Source organism: Mesoplodon densirostris, chromosome 7 (genome assembly GCF_025265405.1).
Source record: "Mesoplodon densirostris isolate mMesDen1 chromosome 7, mMesDen1 primary haplotype, whole genome shotgun sequence".
In the NCBI taxonomy this organism is placed as follows: Eukaryota; Metazoa; Chordata; class Mammalia; order Artiodactyla; family Ziphiidae; genus Mesoplodon; species Mesoplodon densirostris.
This window is the reverse complement of record NC_082667.1, coordinates 96,526,743-96,547,313: the sequence shown is the minus strand read 5'-3', so window position 1 is coordinate 96,547,313 and position 20,571 is coordinate 96,526,743. Positions and strand designations below refer to the sequence as shown.

Here is a 20,571-nt window from a genome sequence, read left to right as displayed (position 1 = left end):
AGAAAGGAGGATATCCTTCCATTTGTGACAACATAGATGGACCTCAAGCAAATTATGCTATGTGAGATAAGTCAAAGAAAGTCAAGTATTGAATCTAAAAAGTTAAACATGTAAAAAACAGAGAGTAAAATGATGGTTACCAGGGGATGGGGGTGGCGGAGATAAGAGTGATTGTGTTTAAGGGTACAAACTTAAAACAAGCAGTAATAAGCCATAAAGATCTAATGCACAGTATAATGAATATAAGCAATAATACTGTACTATAAATACATAATGTGATAAATATCACTACATCAGCAAACAAACAAACAAACAAAAAGCTGACTCAGAGCACCGAACATAAGTATCATTAACACTGTAGTAAACACCACTTGTGGTATCTGCCTAGTATGGATGCACTCAATTAATTTTAAAATGCCAAATCATCAAATACCTGCTTCAACATCAGTTCCACATCGCTGAATTTGTATATGATCAATAATATTATTTTTGAAATCTACTCAGTGTCATTCAGACTGCTTCATATCTGGACATTCCTTTTCAAAGAAGGCCAAGCATTCTAAGTGTGGCTCCAAATGTGACTTGGAGTGAAAAGCTCTAAATATAGAAATTTTATCAGTTTATATATAAATGTTTATAATTATGAAAAAGAAATGTTACAGTAATTGATGCACTCTGAAAGCTGTTTAAGTATAAAAACTAAAATAAAGAACTGTTAAACAGTTAAGTAAATTAACAGTAAAATGGACTGACAGTTAAAATGTAAATATTAAGAGAGTTTATACTACCAAAAAACTTTAAAGAAGAACATGTTACCCACTTTTCATCTAAGAAATATTTATAAAATTTTAAATACTAAGGTAAGAAAAAATAGCACACATTAGATCATAGTAAAATAACTTTTAGAGAATTCTTTGGTATACTAACTAGAAAAAGTAAAAAGTAAAAATAAAGCCTGGGTTGTCTCAGGACTATCTGGGAAAATGAGATTGGAGTCTGTCTCCCTACAGTACTACTTTCCTAGAAACTACAGAGGTAAGATAAATGTAAAATGTTTGTCTGCCTAGTTTGCTATGAAACCCCTGATCCCTGGGATTCCACTTATACTGATGAGCTTCATGTTAGCATAGCATGCAAGCCCTGTACCTATTTGACTAAAATATAGTAGAAGATTTGTGGGAAACTAAGGCTATGATTTAGTGCCATGAGGGTCCTCTCAGTCTGGGCTCTTATCAATGGCAGCCATACATGGCCCAGGAGCAAAAGAAGGTACACATATAGGTGATTGGTGGGGCTTTCCATAAGATGAAGATGCTCAGTATTCTGTATTTCTTGTCTTATATCCTTCCCAGAAGTCTCTAAGGCCGTATCTATCCTAGGTTACTCTTTCCCCTTCATTAGACATTTGATCCAAGCTGGGCTAAAGGGGATTCTTTCAGAAGCTGAATGATACTGACATTAGAAGTTGTGAAAGCCATGTTAATAACAGGACTTTCAAGACAGACTCTTGAATTTCTTTTGATAAGATTCCCACAGTAAATACTCTTCTTGAATTCTATGAAATAGCTTTTTATTCTTTTAATGACCTTTTAATTGTTTTAAGCTTTTTTGCTTAAGCATTGTTGGAAAATTATACACAAACATATACAACACAAACAAGTACACACAAAGGTACATATGCAATTCTTATATGTTATTGATGGGGTTATTGAAAAATAACTATCTCAGGTCAACAAAAAGCATGGAAGGAAAAGAATAGAGTGTAATCATATACGTTATGAAGCTAAGGGACACGTAGGAGTTTCATTCCTTCATGGGAGTATCTGACTTAACACTTTGCATGAGAAAGGGAAAAGGAATTAGAGAGCACCTTCAGCTAGCATAGACGAAGAGGTTGTTAAGATCTTATTTGTTCCAGAAAACATTTATACTTATTTACACGTTATGCAAATGAGCATATATTTATATACTCAAACATCTCTTTTACAAAGATGTGAGAATGAACATTAAAATTCCACAATGAACAATTTAGTGAATAATAGGAGAGAAAAAAATTTAGTGAATAATAAGAGAGAAAACATTACCAATTTTATAAATGTTGGCTAAAATAGCAAAAAGTACAAAACAGTACAGCTAAATAAGGTAATCTAGCTAGGATGCCTGTAAATTAACAAAAGTAAACTTTTAAGAGCAATGAGAATCTTCCATACACTGACCCACAACGAACCTGTTGTAACAGTTCACAATTTGGTGCACATACTTAGCAGTACATTTATGCCTGAGGAGCAGTTGTAGCACATGGTGCAGAGGCCATGTCTTTACTCAGACAGACAATTTGAACACTGGTTCTGCCTTTTACGGGCTCTGTGATCTTGGGTAAATAACTTAACTCTCTCCATTTCAGTTTCCACAGGTACTGAGAGGGAAAAGTAATAGATCTTACCTCATAGAGTTTATAAAGACTAAAGTTTATGAGTAGAAGGTATTTAAAACACTTTCAGGCACACAGTTAAAGGTCAATAAATGTTAGCTCTTAATTATTTGGTCTCAGTAGAAGCTAGAATATACAGTGTTCGTGGCTAATGTTTTTCTATATCTCAATAATTAAAAAATCCATATTTCCCTCAATGTTTTACAACATTCAGTCATGAGTAATATCATATGAAATATTTATCTTTTATGCAAATTATATCTCTATATCTGATATTTGTTATGAAAATATCAAATTTAGTGACATATTCAATGGTGTAAATTAAATTTAAAGTACCCTTAATAAGATAAATCACAGGAGTAAAACCAATATATTTTGGATAAACTTGATAGTGTTCAGTGTTATTTTACTAATTTTAACAAATGTATTAAGATAGAACTATTTGGCTCATTTAAAATTTATTTAAGGTAAGACTGGAATCTATTGTATTAAATAAAATTTAAAAATTAAATAAAAGCATGTGGATCTGTAGTATTAAATAAAATGTAATGTTTCTTTTAGGCTCAGTAGCAACATTTTTTCTAAAACATGTATCTTTTTTTAGGTTACCTGAGAACTGATCATACGCTGAGATGAACGAGCAATATTGGCAGGTAGACCAAAGAAACTAGGTTTGTCATCCTCTGGAAGTTTTTCAATGACGGCACGATAGTCCTAAACACAAAGAATTAAAAAACAGTTTTTCAATAAAGATTAAACTTACAACCACCGAAATCAGAAAGAACCAGAATATTGTTAAGTATTAAATGATTAATTATTCATGTTACCTTGTCTAGGTAAATCTCACTTTCAGTCTGTATAGCATTAACTCAGTAATCTAATGGAAATATTCTTTGTCATTACTTGTTCGTACTTAAATTATTTGATACTATACTTTCTAATCCTATACTTCTCACATTCAGAAGGGAATTGATTAAAACAAACATATTTGAGTAACTATGCCTACTATGTGTAGTTATTTTTCCTGTAACCTACCAAAGACTAATCTGCAGAGTGTAGCTCTGTTTATAATGAGATAAATATTCCAACAATCTTTTCTTTTAAACTTATAGCACTCCCAGAAACCTATACTCACACAGTCTGATATACAAGAACTGCTTTGTAAATTGCTTTATTATAAAGCAATCCCATAGTTAGTCTTTGCTGGTGAGGTGTGATGAAATGTATCAAAAATCCTATCATTTCATCCCAAGAATTACTGTAAGCACTGCAAAAGCTTGATTTGCCAAGCACTCATCTGAACAGTTTTCACTTCAGATTCTAGATGGGAAACTAAGTGTAGATCAAGAGGATTTATTCAGTTTGGCTGAAAGATGGGAATTGTTTTGTTTGTTTTCATGAGGAGACGAGTTATTTTAAGGCAGGTATTGTAAATATATGCATCTAAACTGTTCTTGCTGAAGTAGGAGAAACTGTTTTTGGTGAAGGAGACTCATCTTCTGCCCCCACCCCCATCATCCTTTCTCATCCTTCGCAGCTGCCTCTGCAGTATTTCCAAGACACAGGTCCTGGGCTTCCTGGAGTTTAACTACAGGAAGTATGTCAAAGTTTGGAAAGACATGCTGTTCTTTGAAATATTTCCTCTCCTATATCTCAGTATACTTCCTTAAGGTTTTCAATCACAATGTAGATATGCATAAATATATATGTATGTATATGTAAGTGTATGCTTATATATATCCATGCATATGTGTGTCTGTTTCTCATCTCCTGGGAAACTTCTGGCTTCCTCCTTCTATCTAACTCAATTAAATAGAAAGCTAAACATTGACTCTCATAAATAATCTTATAATTTTTTTATTTTTCTATATTTTAATTTTTCTTTTTTTTTTTAGATGGAAAAAAATCTCCCATCTAAAAAAAATCTCCCATTCCAGATCTTCATGTGCCTCACGGCATGCGGGATCTTAGTATCCCGATCAGGGATCGAACCCATGCCCCCTGCAGTGGAAGCACAGAGTTCCAACCACTGGACCACCAGGGAATTCCTATAATCATCTTATAATTTTAAAGCTATTATTCTTTGTATTTATACACTTTATTCATTTTTAAATGTCTGTGAAATTTTCTCATCTAGTGTGGCTAGAGTCTTCTCTCTACCTAGGACTATACACTGACATATTTCCTAAATAGTAGACTACTTCATATCCAAACTGATTTATCCTCATTTGGACACAAAAGAATATATAGCAAATGATACCCTTTACATGAAGTACAAACACAGGCAAAACTAACACAGGCTGTTAGAAGCTAAGCTAATGTATCCTTTGTTGAGGAGGTAGTAACTAGAAGGGAACCTGAGGAGGACTTCTGGGGAGCTGAAAATGTTCTGTTTCTTGATCGCAGTGCTGGTGGCAAACATGTGTTCAATGTATAAAAATGCACTGCATTGTATATTTATGATGTACACTTTTCTGTATATATTTTATTTTTCAATTTAACCTTCAAACAATAGAGATGAAAGACTTCTCACAGTACACTATCTGAAATAAATATATAATAAATAGCTATGTGATATTTCTGTTTGCTCATTCACTCTAAGTTTCTCCCAATAAAAAGTAAACTCCACAGTGCATCAAGAGATCCACAAAGTCTGGAACAGCGTTGTCAGAGCAAATGTTCAATGTGTATTATTGAATGAATGAGTAAGTGAATGAAAGATACTGAAAAACAAAATCGATGGAATACTTAATAACAAAATAGATAAGATATTCAATAGAGTAATATGTTTAATACTGATTTTTAAGCTTTGTTTTCTGACTTATATCACTAAAACAAAGGAATTTTCTTGAAAAATATTTGAATAAGAGAAAAAGGCACAATACTGATAGAACTATATAATTGAATATATATATTTTGTAATTAATGAAGAAATGTATAATTTTAATACTCTATGTAACGAAAATGTTATTTGGGCATTCACACAAATACAAATTTGTGGCAAAATAAACCAGAATTGAAATCTTTGGGCTACATTTTGTACTATTTTCTGGAAAAGATTATTGCATTCTAGGAGGCTTTTATATGATGACTCAAAGCAAAAAGCTACAGCTGGATAAAATAAATACACATAAACAAAAATGTTGCTATGAAAGCTAGATAAAGTGAATCTCTCTTGTATATTTAGAACTCCTTTAAATTTATAAGCCAAAGTATGAAGGTAGATATTGTTAAATAATATTTGCTTTCTTTCAAATTTAATGTATCAGAGTACTCTCAAAACTATGAAGAAGTAGCATATTACCCATTCCAGATCTTCATGGCACCCCTACAATGTAAAAATTTTCCTTGGCCATCCCCTTCACGATTTACCTATTTACTATATCCTATTATCATCAATCAGTGATCATTAAGTATCCAAAAGTAATAGGACACCTAACTAGAGTTTAAAGAATCAGGCTGCATATTGGCATAATAAAAAAAAACCCATATTTGTGAATGACAATTGCTTATACATTTGAAAAGTAACAACATATATTTAACAATATAAGAAATTATTCAAGTTTCTATCTGGTGGTAAATTGAAAATAATTAATTTTACCTACCAAAATGCTGCAGGATTTTGGTAGATATATGGAGTATGGAAAAATGCTTTTCTTGTTCCTTTGGTTTAATACATCAATTATTGAAGAATTAAAAAACTGTTTCAGGTATGACTGAAGAACTCTAAGGTCAAAATAGTTATCTATACGTCCTCCATAAATAGCATTTTCGAGCAAACCATGTACAAATTCCCATTGTACATCTTTGGTACCTATAATTGAAAAAAAAAGCTTTTATTCGTTTCATTTCTAAGATATTAGAAATTTTCTAAAACAAATTCTAAAATATTAAACAAATTCCTGGCTCCAGTTATATTTATAGGATATAACAATACATATTTAATTCATTTAAATCATTCCTTAAAATGCTTAAATTAATGTAGTGCTCATTAATATTAATAATATTAATACTATAATCATAGAGGACCTGTTCCAGAAAGGGAGCTACCAACATAGATAACTATAATATGAACTAGGTATGGTGGACAGGAAGGAACCTGGCAAAGTCTGTTAAAATTCCTCCCTGTGTCCCATTGTCTCTGCATAGCCCAGCAATTTGTTTACCAAACATCTGCTTTTTTGCATCTCCATGTTGACTGCCTTCCTCCCTTCTGAAGTCTAAATCCACTACCCCAAACACCCTCTTCTGTTTCTAGTTGAAGACAGTATTTAAGGTGAGGGTTTCAGCCATTTGGCAAGTTACTTAGTCTTCCTGGGTCTCTCCTATATATACATGTTATTAATTTTTGTTTGATCTTCTCCTGTTAATCTGTTTCATGTCAGTGTAAATTCTTAGATCAGCCAGAAGAACCCAGAAGGGTAGAAGAAAATTTCTTCCTCCCCAACAGCAGTAAATGCAGGAAACACAATTTTAATCTACCTAGTTAACATCACTGCTAGCATTACTAGTTTAGACTATTTCAGTACTGTAAAATTCAGTGAACCATTCCTCTTTTTTACATTTAATTCTCCATATGTGGAGGTCCCTTAATATCAGGAAATCTTGTAATCATAAGATTATATTTAGACTTCTACCATGAGATTCAGTATCATTTTGAAGCATCTTCCTCTTACAACAATTCACTGGTGTGATGTATGTAAAAAAACATATGATGCTATTAATTAATTCCATTGCAAGCTTGAAACACAATGATAAACAAATCATTCAAACTCTCTGTGCTTTGGTATCCTCATCTTAAAAGAGCATTAATAATATTTGTCTCAAAGTGATATTATAAATATCAAATAAATGTTCAAAAGCCTTTTGCAGAATTACCAAGTTTCTAAGCAAGCTAAAATACTAGTATATATCCTCCAAAAATTATGTTTCAAAATAAACATTAAAAAAACAACTCACGGAAATCAGAAAATTGATTGGCCTTAGCACAAAATGGGAAAATGTTGGGTCATACGTAAAAATGAGGGGGGGAGATGTTTCCAGAATGTTGGTAATACACTATTTATTGACTTTGGGCTAGTTACAAGGGTTCAATTTATGAAAATCTATTGAATTATACCTTTATGTGTACTTTTCTGAAGTATAATTCAAATAATTTTTAAATAAACAAAAAATTCATTTGGAATACTGTTAGGCATTAACTAACTATAGGGAATAAATAAATTAATATCCTATTTACTTCTACATATATACCCAACAGAAATATATTCAAGTAGTCACCCAAAGATATAGCACAATCATCCCAAACTACCCACGTGTCCACCAAGAAAAAACTTGAGGGGCCTCCCTGGTGGCGCACTGGTTGAGAGTCCGCCTGCCGATGCAGGGGATGCGGGTTCGTGCCCCAGTCTGGGAGGGTCCCATATGCCGCGGAGCGGCTGGGCCCGTGAGCCATGGCCGCTGGGCCTGTGCGTCCAGAGCCTGTGCTCCGCAACGGGAGAGGCCACGACAGTGAGAGGCCCGCGTACCGCAAAAAAAAAAAAAAAAAAAAAAAAGAAAAAGAAAAAACTTGAAAACTACCCACCAAGAGAAGAAATACAATCACAGAATGGCAAACTATATAGCACTGAGAATAAATGGACAACAATGACATGTAACCATATGGATGAATCTCTCAAATATAATGTTAACTGAAAGAATCCAAAGACTAAAGAATACATGATATATGATTCCAGTTTTATAAAAACAGGCAAAGCTAATCTATATAGTTTAGGTTCCTGGTCTTTACCACAGGAGTGGGGGTGGGGGAACTTGAAGAATGGTAGTAACTGGAAGGCAGCATTAGAGTAAAATCTGAAGTATTGGTAATGTTCTGTTTCTTGATTAAGGTGCTACCTACATGAGAGTGTTCAGTTTGTGGAAATTTCACTGGGCTGTAATCTTATGATATAAGTACTTTTTGTACGCGTATCATACTTCATTTAAAAGTTTTAAAAATCTCAAAAACATGTAAATTAAAATAGGACTCGAACATATCTCAACACAATAAAGGCCACAGATGACAAACCCACAGCCAACATCATTCTCAATGATGAAAAGCTGAAAGCATTTCCTCTAAGATCAGGAACAAGACAAGGATGCCCACTCATGCCACTTTTATCCAAAACAGTTTTGGAAGTCCTAGACACAGAAATCAGAGAAGAAAAGGAAATAAAAGGAATTCAAATTGGAAAGGAAGAAATAAAACGGTCACTTTGCAGATTACATCCTATACATAGAAAATCCAAAGCTCATCAATGAATTTGGTAAAGTTTCAGGATATAAAATTAATATACAGAAATCGGTTGCATTTCTATACACTAACAACAAAATGTGAGAAAGAGAAATTAAGAAAATAATCCCATGGACCATCACATCAAAAAGAATAAAATACCTAGGAATAGACCTACCCAAGGAGGTAAAAGACCTGTACTCTGAAGATGTTGATGAAAGAAACTGAAGACAACACATATGGAAAGATATATGGTGTTCTTGGATTATAAAACTCAATATTGTTAAAATGACAATACTACCTACCCAAGGCAATCTACAGATTCAATGCAATCCCTATCAAATTACAAATGGCATTTTTCATAGAACTGGAACAAAAAATTTTACAATTTATATGGAAACACAAAAGACCTCGAATAGCCAAATCTATCTTGAGAAAGAAGAATTAAACTGGAGGAATCAGCTGACTTCAAACTATACTACAAAGCTACAGGAATCAAAGCAGTATGGTACTAGCACAAAAACAGACATATAGATCAACAGAACAGGATAGAAAGCCCAGAAATAAACCCATGCACTTAGGGTCAACTTATCTACAACAAAGGATGCAAGAATATACAATGGAGAAAAGACAGTCTCTTCAATAAGTGGTGCTACATGTAAAAAGCTGGACAGCTACATGTAAAATAATGAAATTAGAACGTTCTCTAACACCATATACAAAAATAAACCCAAAATGGATTAAAGATCTACATGTAAGAATGGATACTATTTTTTTTTTTTTTTGATGTGGGCCATTTTTAAAGTCTTTACTGAATTTGTTACAATATTGCTTCTGTTCTATGTCTTGGTTTCTTGGCTGCAAGGCACATAGGATCCCAGTTCCCCAACCAGGGATCAAACCCGCAATGGAAGGTGAAGTCCCAACCACTGGACCACCAGGGAATTCCCTAACACTGGATACTATTGATGTAAAACTCCTATAGGAAAACACAGGTAGGACACTCTTTGACATAAATCATAGCAATATTTTTTGGATCTGTCTCCTAAGGCAAAAGAAATAAAAATAAAAGTAAACAAATGGGACCTAATTAAACTTAAAAGCTTTTGTACAACAAAGAAAACCATTAACAAAACAAAAAGACAACCTATGGAAAGGAAGACAATATTGGCAAACGATGAACTGACAAGGGATTAATTTCCAAAATATACAAACAGCTCATACAGCTCAATATAAAACAAAAACAAAAACAAAAACAAAAGCCAACCAAAAAAATGGACAAAAGACCTAAATAGACACTTTTCCACAGAAGTTATACAGATTGCCAACAGGCACATGAAAAGATTCTCAACATTTCTGATTATTAGGAAAATGCAAGTGAAAACTACAATGAGGTCAGAATAACCATCATCAGAAAGTCTGCAAACAATAAATGCTAAAGAGGCTGTGGAGAAAAGGGAGCCCTCCTACATCGTTGGTGAGAATGTAAATTAGGACTGTCACTATTGAGAACAGTATGAAGTTCCTTAAAAAACTAAAACTAGCATTACCATATGATCCTGTGATCCCACTCCTGGGCATATATACAGAAAAGATAAAAACTCTCATTAAAAATGACACATGGGGCCTCCCTGGTGGCGCAAGTGGTTGAGAGTCCGCCTGCCGATGCGGGGGATACGGGTTCGTGCCCCGGTCTGGGAGGATCCCATATGCCGCGGAGCGGCTGGGCCCGTGAGCCATGGCCGCTGAGCCTGCGCGTCCGGAGCCTGCGCGTCCGGAGCCTGTGCTCCGCAACGGGGGAGGCCACAACAGTGAGAGGCCCGCATACCGCAAAAAAAAAAAAAAAAAAAAAAAAAAAAAAAAAAAAAAAAAAAAAAAAAATGACACATGCACTTCACTGTTCATAGCAGCACTATTTACAATAGTCAAGATACGGAAGCAACCCAAATGTCCATCAACAAATGAATGGATAAAGCAGATGTGCTACAGATATATATATATAGTGGAATATTACTCAGCAATAAAAAAAGAATAATGCCATTTGTTGCAACATGGATGGACCTAGAAATAATCATACTAAGTCAGACAGAAAAAGAAAATTATCATATGATATCACTTATATGTGGAATATAAAAAAATGATACCTATGAACTTATTTACAAAACAAGAAATAGACTCACAGACATAGAAAACAAACTTATGGTTACCAAAGAGGAAGTGCAGGGGTGATAAATTTGGAATTTGGGATTGAAAGATACACACTACTATATATAAAATAGATAAACAATAGGGACTATGATATAGCACAGGGAACTATATTCAATATCTTGTTATAACCTACATGGGAAAAGAATCTGAAAAAAATAGATATAATATATAGATAGATAGATAGATAGATAGATAGATAGATGTACAATGGAATCACTTTGCTGTGCACATGAAACATTGTAAGTCAACTATACTTCAATAAAAAATTAAAATAAAACTATAAAAAAAAGGTATTTGTCCACATGCTAGACATTAATCCTTATCCTTTCATGGAAACCAAGTTACAGAATAAATGATGATGCCGTTAATTCAACCAACTATAACAGTGCCTACTACCATGGGCTAGGCCCTGCTACAGATGTTAAAGACATACAGAGTAAACAAAATAGTCAAAGACCTTGCTTAATATAGATTACACTCTAGTTGGAAAAGATGAACAACATTTTTAAAAATGAATGAATAAACAAGAAAGCATAAGGTAGCACTAATATATTAAAACAATTAAACAGAACATGGGGATAGAGAACAATTAGAAAATTACTTTAGATGGTGATAATAAAAAACTTTTCTGAAGAGGATACCTCTAAGCTGAGATGTGAATGATAAGAGAAGAAAATCATATAAAGGTTTGGGAGAGGAGCATTTCAGACAGAAGGAAGAGCACCTACCAAAACCTTCTGGTAGGAACAAGCCTGGTTTGTTCAAGGAACAGAAAGAAGATAAATGTGGCTGTAGGTTTTGAAAGTGAATTATATGCTTTACTTTACTTTTCTAAATAATAAATTTATTTACTCTGTGGGGAATTTTTGAAAGAATCTATTTCTTGGACACCAAGGATTGATGAAGTTGAAGGATGAGAACAGAATCTTGATGTGATTTGGACATGGAGGGGACAGACACTGCCAAAGCATTGGATGTTTGAGGATAAGGAAAAGAGAAGAATCAAGGATGATTCATAGGCTTTGAACCTGAACAACTACATGAATGGTGGTGCCATTTACTGAAATGGGACAGACTCAGGGAAGAGGCTGCAAGGCTAAAGGATGGTGGGGGAGACAAGAATCTAGAGTTGTTTGGAATAGTTTTAAGTTTGAGAGTCCTATCAACGTACTCTCTTCTCTAATCCATCATTGTTCTAAACTCTAGTGTTTGCTTGAGTTGGCCCTGAGCAATAACCCTCAGGGACTGGACCATTCCTGTTTTCAGGAAGCAGAGAGCTAGATGGTCTCAAGGGATCAGATTATATGGTTTTGTTTGTTGCCCTGTTTTAGTCTATTCTTTGTACCTTGATTCCTGATATCTACTTAATCATACAAATGTGATTCTACAGATTCTTGGTCTACCATATTCTTAAATTTTAACAATTCCCTTGAAAGACATATGAATAATTTAGTTGAAGCCTGAAACTTGTGAAGGCTGTGAAGTAAAGACAAGGTCATTCTAGCTTTCTGCTTCCTGAGAGCTACAGATCAAACAGAAATCTAATGGATTATATCAAAACCAATGACCACAATAGATAATATATGAACTTTCACAAGCATGGAATTCAGAACATTAAATACAAAATACAAAAAGCAAATTTTATAATAGGAAGTCAAGTCACTCTTGAAAAAAACCTTATTTTTAATAAGAGCTAAAATTTTTTTTTCATTGACACCAGAGGTCAAAGTTTCCATCATTAGAACTTACCATCAAAGAGTCTGTCAATAATGTTGTAACCAGCCCGAAGATCTGATAAAGAAAACTCATAAAACTTGGTCCAACCCTATCAAAACAAATTTTTAAAAAATTAAAGAACTACAAACAATGTTAAAATATACATATGCATATATCATTGCCCTTACAATCTTAACAAGAATGTTCAATACAGACTAAAAGAACAAGGCAACTACTGAGAATTTTTAATAACTACAATAAAACAATATATCTAAAGTAAGAGTAATTAAAATAAATAAATTTATTGATCTCTACAGCATGCAAAGGATTTTGTAATGTCATAAATGTTTTTATCACTTAAGTATGTGGCAGAATAGTCATAAATAGAAAGAACAAATTGGTGTAGTAAATCATTGAGTCTACATAGAGTGTATACTTTGAGAGATTTCCTATAATTTGGTCCTTCAGAATTGTGGATTTTCTCTATAAACATGAAAACAGAAATATTATGAAAATTATTTAAAGGTCTAAAGGCATATAGTATTATTTTCTGTACATTTGACCCACAAAGCATTTATAATGTAACTAAATAAAATTATAAACCTATAGCTAATAGCTACCATGCTTGTATAAAAAGAACATTCAAAGTCATTTATATGTGATACACAATAATATGAAATAATTTAAAATAATTTTTTTAGGGCTTTCATCAACTACGACTAGTAATTAGTTTTATGCAATAAAATCAGTTCAAACTAAAATCTATTTAGTCTTGAATAATATTCAGAAATATTGATACAAATTTAATTTATTCATTCCTTATTCAAAAAGATTTATTAAGTGCACATTATATGTCAGGTTCTGGGAATAAAAGAATGAGCAAAAACATATATAATCCCTGTTTCCATGTAGCTTTCGGTCAAATGTCAGGGGAGGGGTGAATACAATCAATTACTCAAATACACATACAATTACAAACTGTAATATGTTTAAGGAAAAGAAACATATTTGGTATATATAAGAAAGAGCGCTGACCTAATATAAAAGATAAGGGAAAGTCACCCTGGTGGGGAAGGGGTAAGAAATGACAGAAAAACAAAAGTAGATAGATAGTTAGGACAATGAAATGAAATAATTTTTGTATTGGATTGTAATGGAGAATGAAGATACCAAAAAGAAAGGTATTGAGAATGACTTCTAAGCTCATGGCTTATTCAAATTGATGTTGGCATCATTCACTCACAGGTGGAACACTGAAAGAATACAAGGTTTGGAAAGGGATAACATGAGATCAATGAACAAAGTGTTCAACAAAAACTTACTGAGTGTCTGCTACATACTTGGCACTGTTTTTGTCAATGAAAGTATAGCAGTAAACAAAAGAGGTAAAAATCAGTGCTCTTGAGAAGTTAATGTTCTAGTACTTGGATCTAGAATATGTGCATCTTCAGTCACTTTTGAGACATCTAACTAGATAGGCCAAATAAATAGTTGGATATATAAACCTAGATCTTAGAGAGTTGGTCTGAGTTGGATATAAAAAATTGGGGCTCACTAGCATTTAGATAGTTATTTTTTAAAATAATATTATAGATATTGTGAAAACAAAAAAGATTTCAGTTAACTATACCTAAGTTAAACTATACCTAAGAATTAAAAATCTGTAAGGGAGACACAGACCTTCAAGATGGCGAGGAGTAAGACATGGAGATCACTTTCCTACCCAAAAATACATAAAAAATACATCTACATGTGAAACAACTCCTACAGAACACCTACTGAATGCTGGCAGAAGACCTCAGACTTCCCAAAAGGCAAGAAACTTCCCACGTACCTGGGTAGAGCAAAAGAAAAAAGAATAAACAGAGACAAAAGAATAGGGATGGGACCTGCACCAGTGGGAGGGAGCTGTGAAGGAGGAAAAGTTTCCACACACTAGGGAGCCCCTTCCCTGGCAGACATAGTGGGTGGGTGGGGGGGGAGAAGCTTCAGAGCCACGGAGGAGGGCACAGCAACAGGGGTGCAGAGGGCAAAGCAGAGAGATTCCTACATAGAGGATTGGTGCTGACCAGCACTCACCAGGCTGAGATGCTTGTCTGATAATCTGCCAGGGCAGGTGGGGGCTGGGAGCTGAGGCTTGTGCTTCAGAGGTCAGACCCCAGGGAGAGGACTGGAGTTGGCTGCATGAACACAGTCTGAAGTGGGCTAGTGAGCTACAGCTAGCTGGAAGGGTGTCTGGGAAAAAGTCTGGACCTGCCAGAGAGGCAAGAGACCGTTGTTTTGGGGTGCTCAAGGAGAGGGGCTTCCTGCTCCAAGGGCCCACAGACAGCAGAGCACTGCCTAAGTGAGCCCCAGAGACGGGCATGAGCCGCGGCTATCATCTCAAACGGCAGAGGTGAGCAAGGACCATTACTGCTGACACCACTGACACCAAATATCCTGTGTGCAAGTGCAGGTTGCTACCCACATACGCCCGGAAGCCTGTGCATCATGCCACTGCCAGGGTCCCATTATCCAGGGCCAACTTCCCTGCGAGAACACATGACGTGCCTCAGGCTGTTACAACATCACACAGCCCTCTACTGCTGCAGACACACCTGCATTGCAATTGAGACTACCATACCCCTCCCTCTCCCCAGTCTGAGTGAGCAAGAGAGCCCTAATCAGACGCTGTTTTAATCCCCTCTTGTCTGGGCAGGGAACAGATGCCTGAGGCTGGCCTACACTCAGAGGTGGAGCCAAAACCAAAGCTGAGCCACAGGAGTTGTGCGAACAAAGAAGAGAAAGGGAAATTTCTTCATACAGCCTGAGGAGCAGTACATTAAAGCCACACAGTCAGCTTGGTAAACCCTGCCGGTGTGGAATACCTGAATAGACAATGAGTGTTCCCAAAATTGAGGGGGTGGACTTCGGGGGCAACTGTGAACTTGGGGTTTGCTTTCTGCATTTGATTTGTTTTTGGTTTCATGTTTATCTTAGTTTAGTTTTTAGTGTTTGTTTTCATTTGTGGGTTTGTTTATTGATTTAGTTGCTCTCTTCCTTTTTTTGTTTTTGGTTTTTTTTCTTTTCTCTTTTTGTGAGTGTGTGCGTGTATGTTTCTCTGTGTGATTTTGTCTGTTTAGTTTTGCTTTTACCATTTGCCTTCAGGTTCTGTCTGTTCATTTTCCTTTTTTTTTCTTTTTTCTTTTTTCTTTTTGTGAGTGTGTGTGTGTTTCTTTGTGTTATTTTATCTCTTTACTTTTGCTTTTACTGTTTGTTTTGGGGTACTGTCTGTTCGTTTCTTTTTTTCCTATCTTATCTTCCATGCCATGCAGTTGGCAGGGTCTGGGTGCTCCAGTAAGGTGTCGGGTCTGAACCTCCGAGGTGGGAGAACTGGGTCCAGGACGTTGGACCAACAGAGACCTCCAGGCCCAATGTAATATTCATCAACGAGAGCTCTCCCAGAGATCTCCATCTCAGCACTAAGACCCAGCTCCACCAATGGCCAGCAAGATCCAGTACTGAATGCCCCATGCCAAAGAACTAGCAAGACAGGAACACAACACCCATTAGCAGAGAGGTTGCCTAAAGTCATACTAACTTCACAGACAGCCCAAAACACACCACCAGACATGGCCATGCCCACCAGAGGGAAAAGATACAGCCCCACCCACCAAAACTTAGGCACCAGTGCCCACAACCAGGAAACCTACACAAGCCAGTGAACTGACCTTACACACTGGCAGCAGACACCAGATGTAAGAGGAACTATGAACCTGCACCTTGCGAAAAGGAGACCCCAAACAGAGTAAATTAAAAAGAAAATTGAGAAGGCAGAGAAATATGTAACAGATGAAGAAGCAAGGTAAAAACCCACCAGACTAAACGAATTAAGAGGAAATAGGCAGGCTACCTGAAAACGAATTCAGAGTACCGATAGTAAAGATGATCAAAAATCTCACAAATAGAATAGAGAAAATACAACAACCATTTAAGAAGGACTTAGAACTAAAGAGCAAACAAAAAACAATGACCAACACAATAAATGAAATTAAAAATACTAGAGAAGGAATCAATAGAAGAATAACTGAGGCAGAAGAATGGATAAGTGACCTGGAAGAGAGAATAGTGGAAATAACAATATCAGAGCAGAATAAAGTAAAAAGAATGAAAATAATTGAGGACAGTCTCAGTGACTTCTGGGACAACATTAAAATGCACCAACATTCCAATTATAGGGGTCCCAGAAGAAGAGAAAAAGAAAGGGTCTGAGAAAATATTTGAAATTATAGTAAACAATTTCCCTAACATGGGAAAGGAAACAGTCAATCAAGTTAAGGAAGCACAGAGAGTCCCATACAGCACAAATCCAAGGAGAAACATGCCAAGACACACATTGATCAAACTATCAAAAATTAAATACAAAGAAAAAATACTAAAAGCAGCAAGGGAAAAGAAACAAATAACATACAAGGGAATCCCCATAAGGTTAACAGCTGATCTTTCAGCAGAAACTCTGCAAGCCAGAACAGAGTGGCAAGACATATTTAAAGTGATGAAAGGGAAAAAACTACAACGACGATTAATCTCCCTAGCAAGGATCTCATTCAGATTCGATGGAAAATGAAAACCTCTACAGACAAGCAAAAGCTAAGAGAATTCAGCACTACCAAAACCAGCTTTACAACAAATGCTGAAGAAACTTCTCTATGTGGGAAAAACAAGAGAAGAAAAAGACACACAAACACAAACACAAATCAATTAAGAAAATGGTAATAGGTACATACATATGGAAAATCACATTGCACATAAATGGATTAAATGCTCCAACCAAAAGACACATGCTTGCTGAATGGATACAAAGACAAGACCCATATATATGCTGTCTACAAGAGACCCACTTCAGACCTAGGGACATATATAGACTGAAAGTGAGGTACGGAAAAATATTTTCCATGCAAATGCAAATCAAAAGAAACCTGGAGTAGCAATTCTCATATCAGACAAAATAGACTTTAAAATAAAGACTATTACAAGAGACAAAGAAGGACACTACATAATGATCAAGGAATCAATACAAGAAGAAGATATAACAATTGTAACCCAACACAGGAGCACCTCAGTACATAAGGCAAATGGTAACAGCCATAAAAGGGGAAATCGATAGTAACACAATCATAGTAGGGGACTTTAACATCCCACTATCACCAATGGACAGATCATCCAAAATGAAAATAAATAAGGGAACACAAACTTTCAATGATACATTAAACAAGATGGACTTAATTGATATTTATAGGACATTCCATCCAAAAACAACAGAATACACTTTCTTCTCAAGTGCTCATGGAACATTCTCCAGGATAGATCACATCTTGGGTCACAAATCAAGCCTTGGTAAACTTAAGAAAATTGAAATCATATCAAGTATCTTTTCTGAACACAATGCTATGAGACCAAATATCAATTACAGGAAAAAAACCTGCAAAATATAGAAACACATGGAGGCTAAACAATATGCTACTAAACCACCAAGAGAACACTGAAGAAATCAAAGAGGAAATCAAAAAATACCTAGAAACAAATAACAATGAATACACAATGACCCAAAACTTATGGGATGCAGTAAAAGCAGTTCCAAGAGGAAAGTTTATAGCAATACATTCTCTCCTCAATAAACAAACAAAAAAAATCTCAAATAAACAACCTAACTTTACACCTAAAGCAGTTGGACAAAGAAGAGTAAAAAACCCCACAAAGTCAGCAGAAGGAAAGAAATAAAAAAGATAAGATCAGAAGTAAATGAAAAAGAAATGAAGGAAATGGTAGCAAAGATCAATGATTCTAAGAGCTAGTTCTTTGAGAAGATAAACAAAATTGATAAACCATTATCCAGACTCATCAAGAAAAAAAGGGAGAAGACTCAAATAAACAGTTAAAAATGAAAAAGGAGAAGTAACAACTGACACTGCAGAAATACAAAGGTTCGAGAGGGAATACTATAAGCCACTATATGCCAAAATAATGGACAAGCTGGAAGAAATGGACAATTCTTAGAAAAGTAAAACCTTCCAAGACTGAACCAGGAAGAAATAGAATATACGAACAGAACAATCAAAATAACTGAAATTGAAACTGTGATTAAAAATCGTCCCCCAAAAAAAGCCCAGGACCAGGTGGCTTCACAGGTGAATTCCATCAAAAATTCAGAGAAGAGCTAACACCTGTCCTTCTCAAACTCTTCCAAAATATAGCAAAGAGAGGAACACTCCCAAATTCATTCTATGAGGCCACCATTACCCTGTTACCAAACCCAGACAAAGATGTCACAAAAAAAAGAAAACTACAGGCCAATATCACTGATGAACATAGTTGCAAAAATCCTCAACAAAATACTAGTGAACAGAACCCAGCAGCGCATTAAAAGGCTCATACACCATGATCAAGTGAGGTTTATTCCAGGTATGCAAGGATTCTTCAGTATACGCAAATCAATCAATGTGATACACCATATTAACAAACTGAAAGATAAAAACAATATGATAATCTCAATAGATGTAGAAAAAGCTTTCAACAAAATTCAACACCGATTTATGATAAAAAACTCTCTAGTAAGTGGGCACAGAGGGAACCCACCTCAACATAATAAAGGCCATATATGACAAACCCACAGCCAACATCATTTTCAATAATGAAAAACTGAAAGCATTTCCTCTAAGATCAGGAACAAGACAAGGTTGCCCACTCTCACCACTCTTATACAACATAGTTTTGGAAGTTTTAGCAACAGCAATCAGAGAAGATAAATAAATACAAGAAATCCAAATCAGAAAACAGGAATGAAAACTGTCACTGTTTTCAGATGACATGAAAATCCTAAAGATACATAGAAGATCCTAAAGATGTTACGAGAAAACTAGTAGAGCTAATCAAAGAATCTGGTAAAGTAGCAGGATACAAAATTAATGCACAGTAATCTCTTGCATTCCTATAAACTAATGATGAAAAATCTGAAAGAGAATTTAAGTAAGCACTCCTATTTACCATTGCAACAAAAAGAATAAAATACCTAGGAATAAACCTACCTAAGGAAACAAAAGACCTGTATGCAGAAAACTATAGGACACTGATGAAAGAAATCAAAGACAATACAAAGAGATGGAGAGATATACTATGTTCTTGGATTGGAAGAAACAATACTGTGAAAATGACTATACTACCCAAAGCAATCTACAGATTCAATATAATCCCTACCAAACTACCAATGGCATTTTTCACAGAACTAGAATAAAGGATTTTACAATTTGTATGGAAATACAAAAGACCATGAATAGCCAAAGCAATCTTGAGAAAGAAAAATGGAGATGAAGGAATCAGGCTCCCTGACGTCAAACTATACTACAAAGCTACAGAAATCAAGATGGTATGGTATTGGTACAAAAAGAGAAATATAGATGAATGGACTAAGAGAGAAAGGCCAGAGATAAACCCACACACATATGGTCACCTTATTTTTGACAAAGCAGGTAAGAATATACAATGGAGAAAAGACAGCCTCTTCAATAAGTGGTGCTGGACAGTTACATGTAAAAGAATGAAATTAGAACACACTCTAACACCATACACACAAAAAATCTCAAAACGGATTAAAGACCTAAATGTAAGGCCAGACACTATAAAACTCTAAGAGGAAAACATAGGCAGAACACTCTATGACATAAATCACAGCAAGATCCTTTTTGACCCACCTCCTAGAGAAATGGAAATAAAAAGAAAAATAAAGAAATGGGACCTAATGAAACTTAAAAGCTTTTGCATAGCAAAGGAAGCCATATACAAGATGAAAAGGCAACCCTCAGAATGGGAGAAAATATTTGCAAATGAAGCAACTGACAAAGGATTAATCCCCAAAATACATAAGCAGCTCATGCAGCTCAATATATATTGAAAAAAAAAAACCCAAGCC

General features: G+C 35.0%; 1 protein-coding gene across 1 annotated transcript in view; it reads right to left on the bottom strand.

Moving 5' to 3' along the window:
* Window positions 1–20,571, bottom strand: part of DYNC2H1 (dynein cytoplasmic 2 heavy chain 1) — a 384,236-nt gene that overhangs the window by 132,354 nt on the left and 231,311 nt on the right. The window contains exons 80-82 of the mRNA XM_060105577.1: window positions 12,660–12,735; window positions 6,037–6,245; window positions 3,041–3,145 (exon numbers count right to left, since the gene is read on the bottom strand). Coding sequence (XP_059961560.1) covers window positions 3,041–3,145; window positions 6,037–6,245; window positions 12,660–12,735 — 390 coding nt within the window. The remainder of the gene's footprint in view (window positions 1–3,040; window positions 3,146–6,036; window positions 6,246–12,659; window positions 12,736–20,571) is intronic.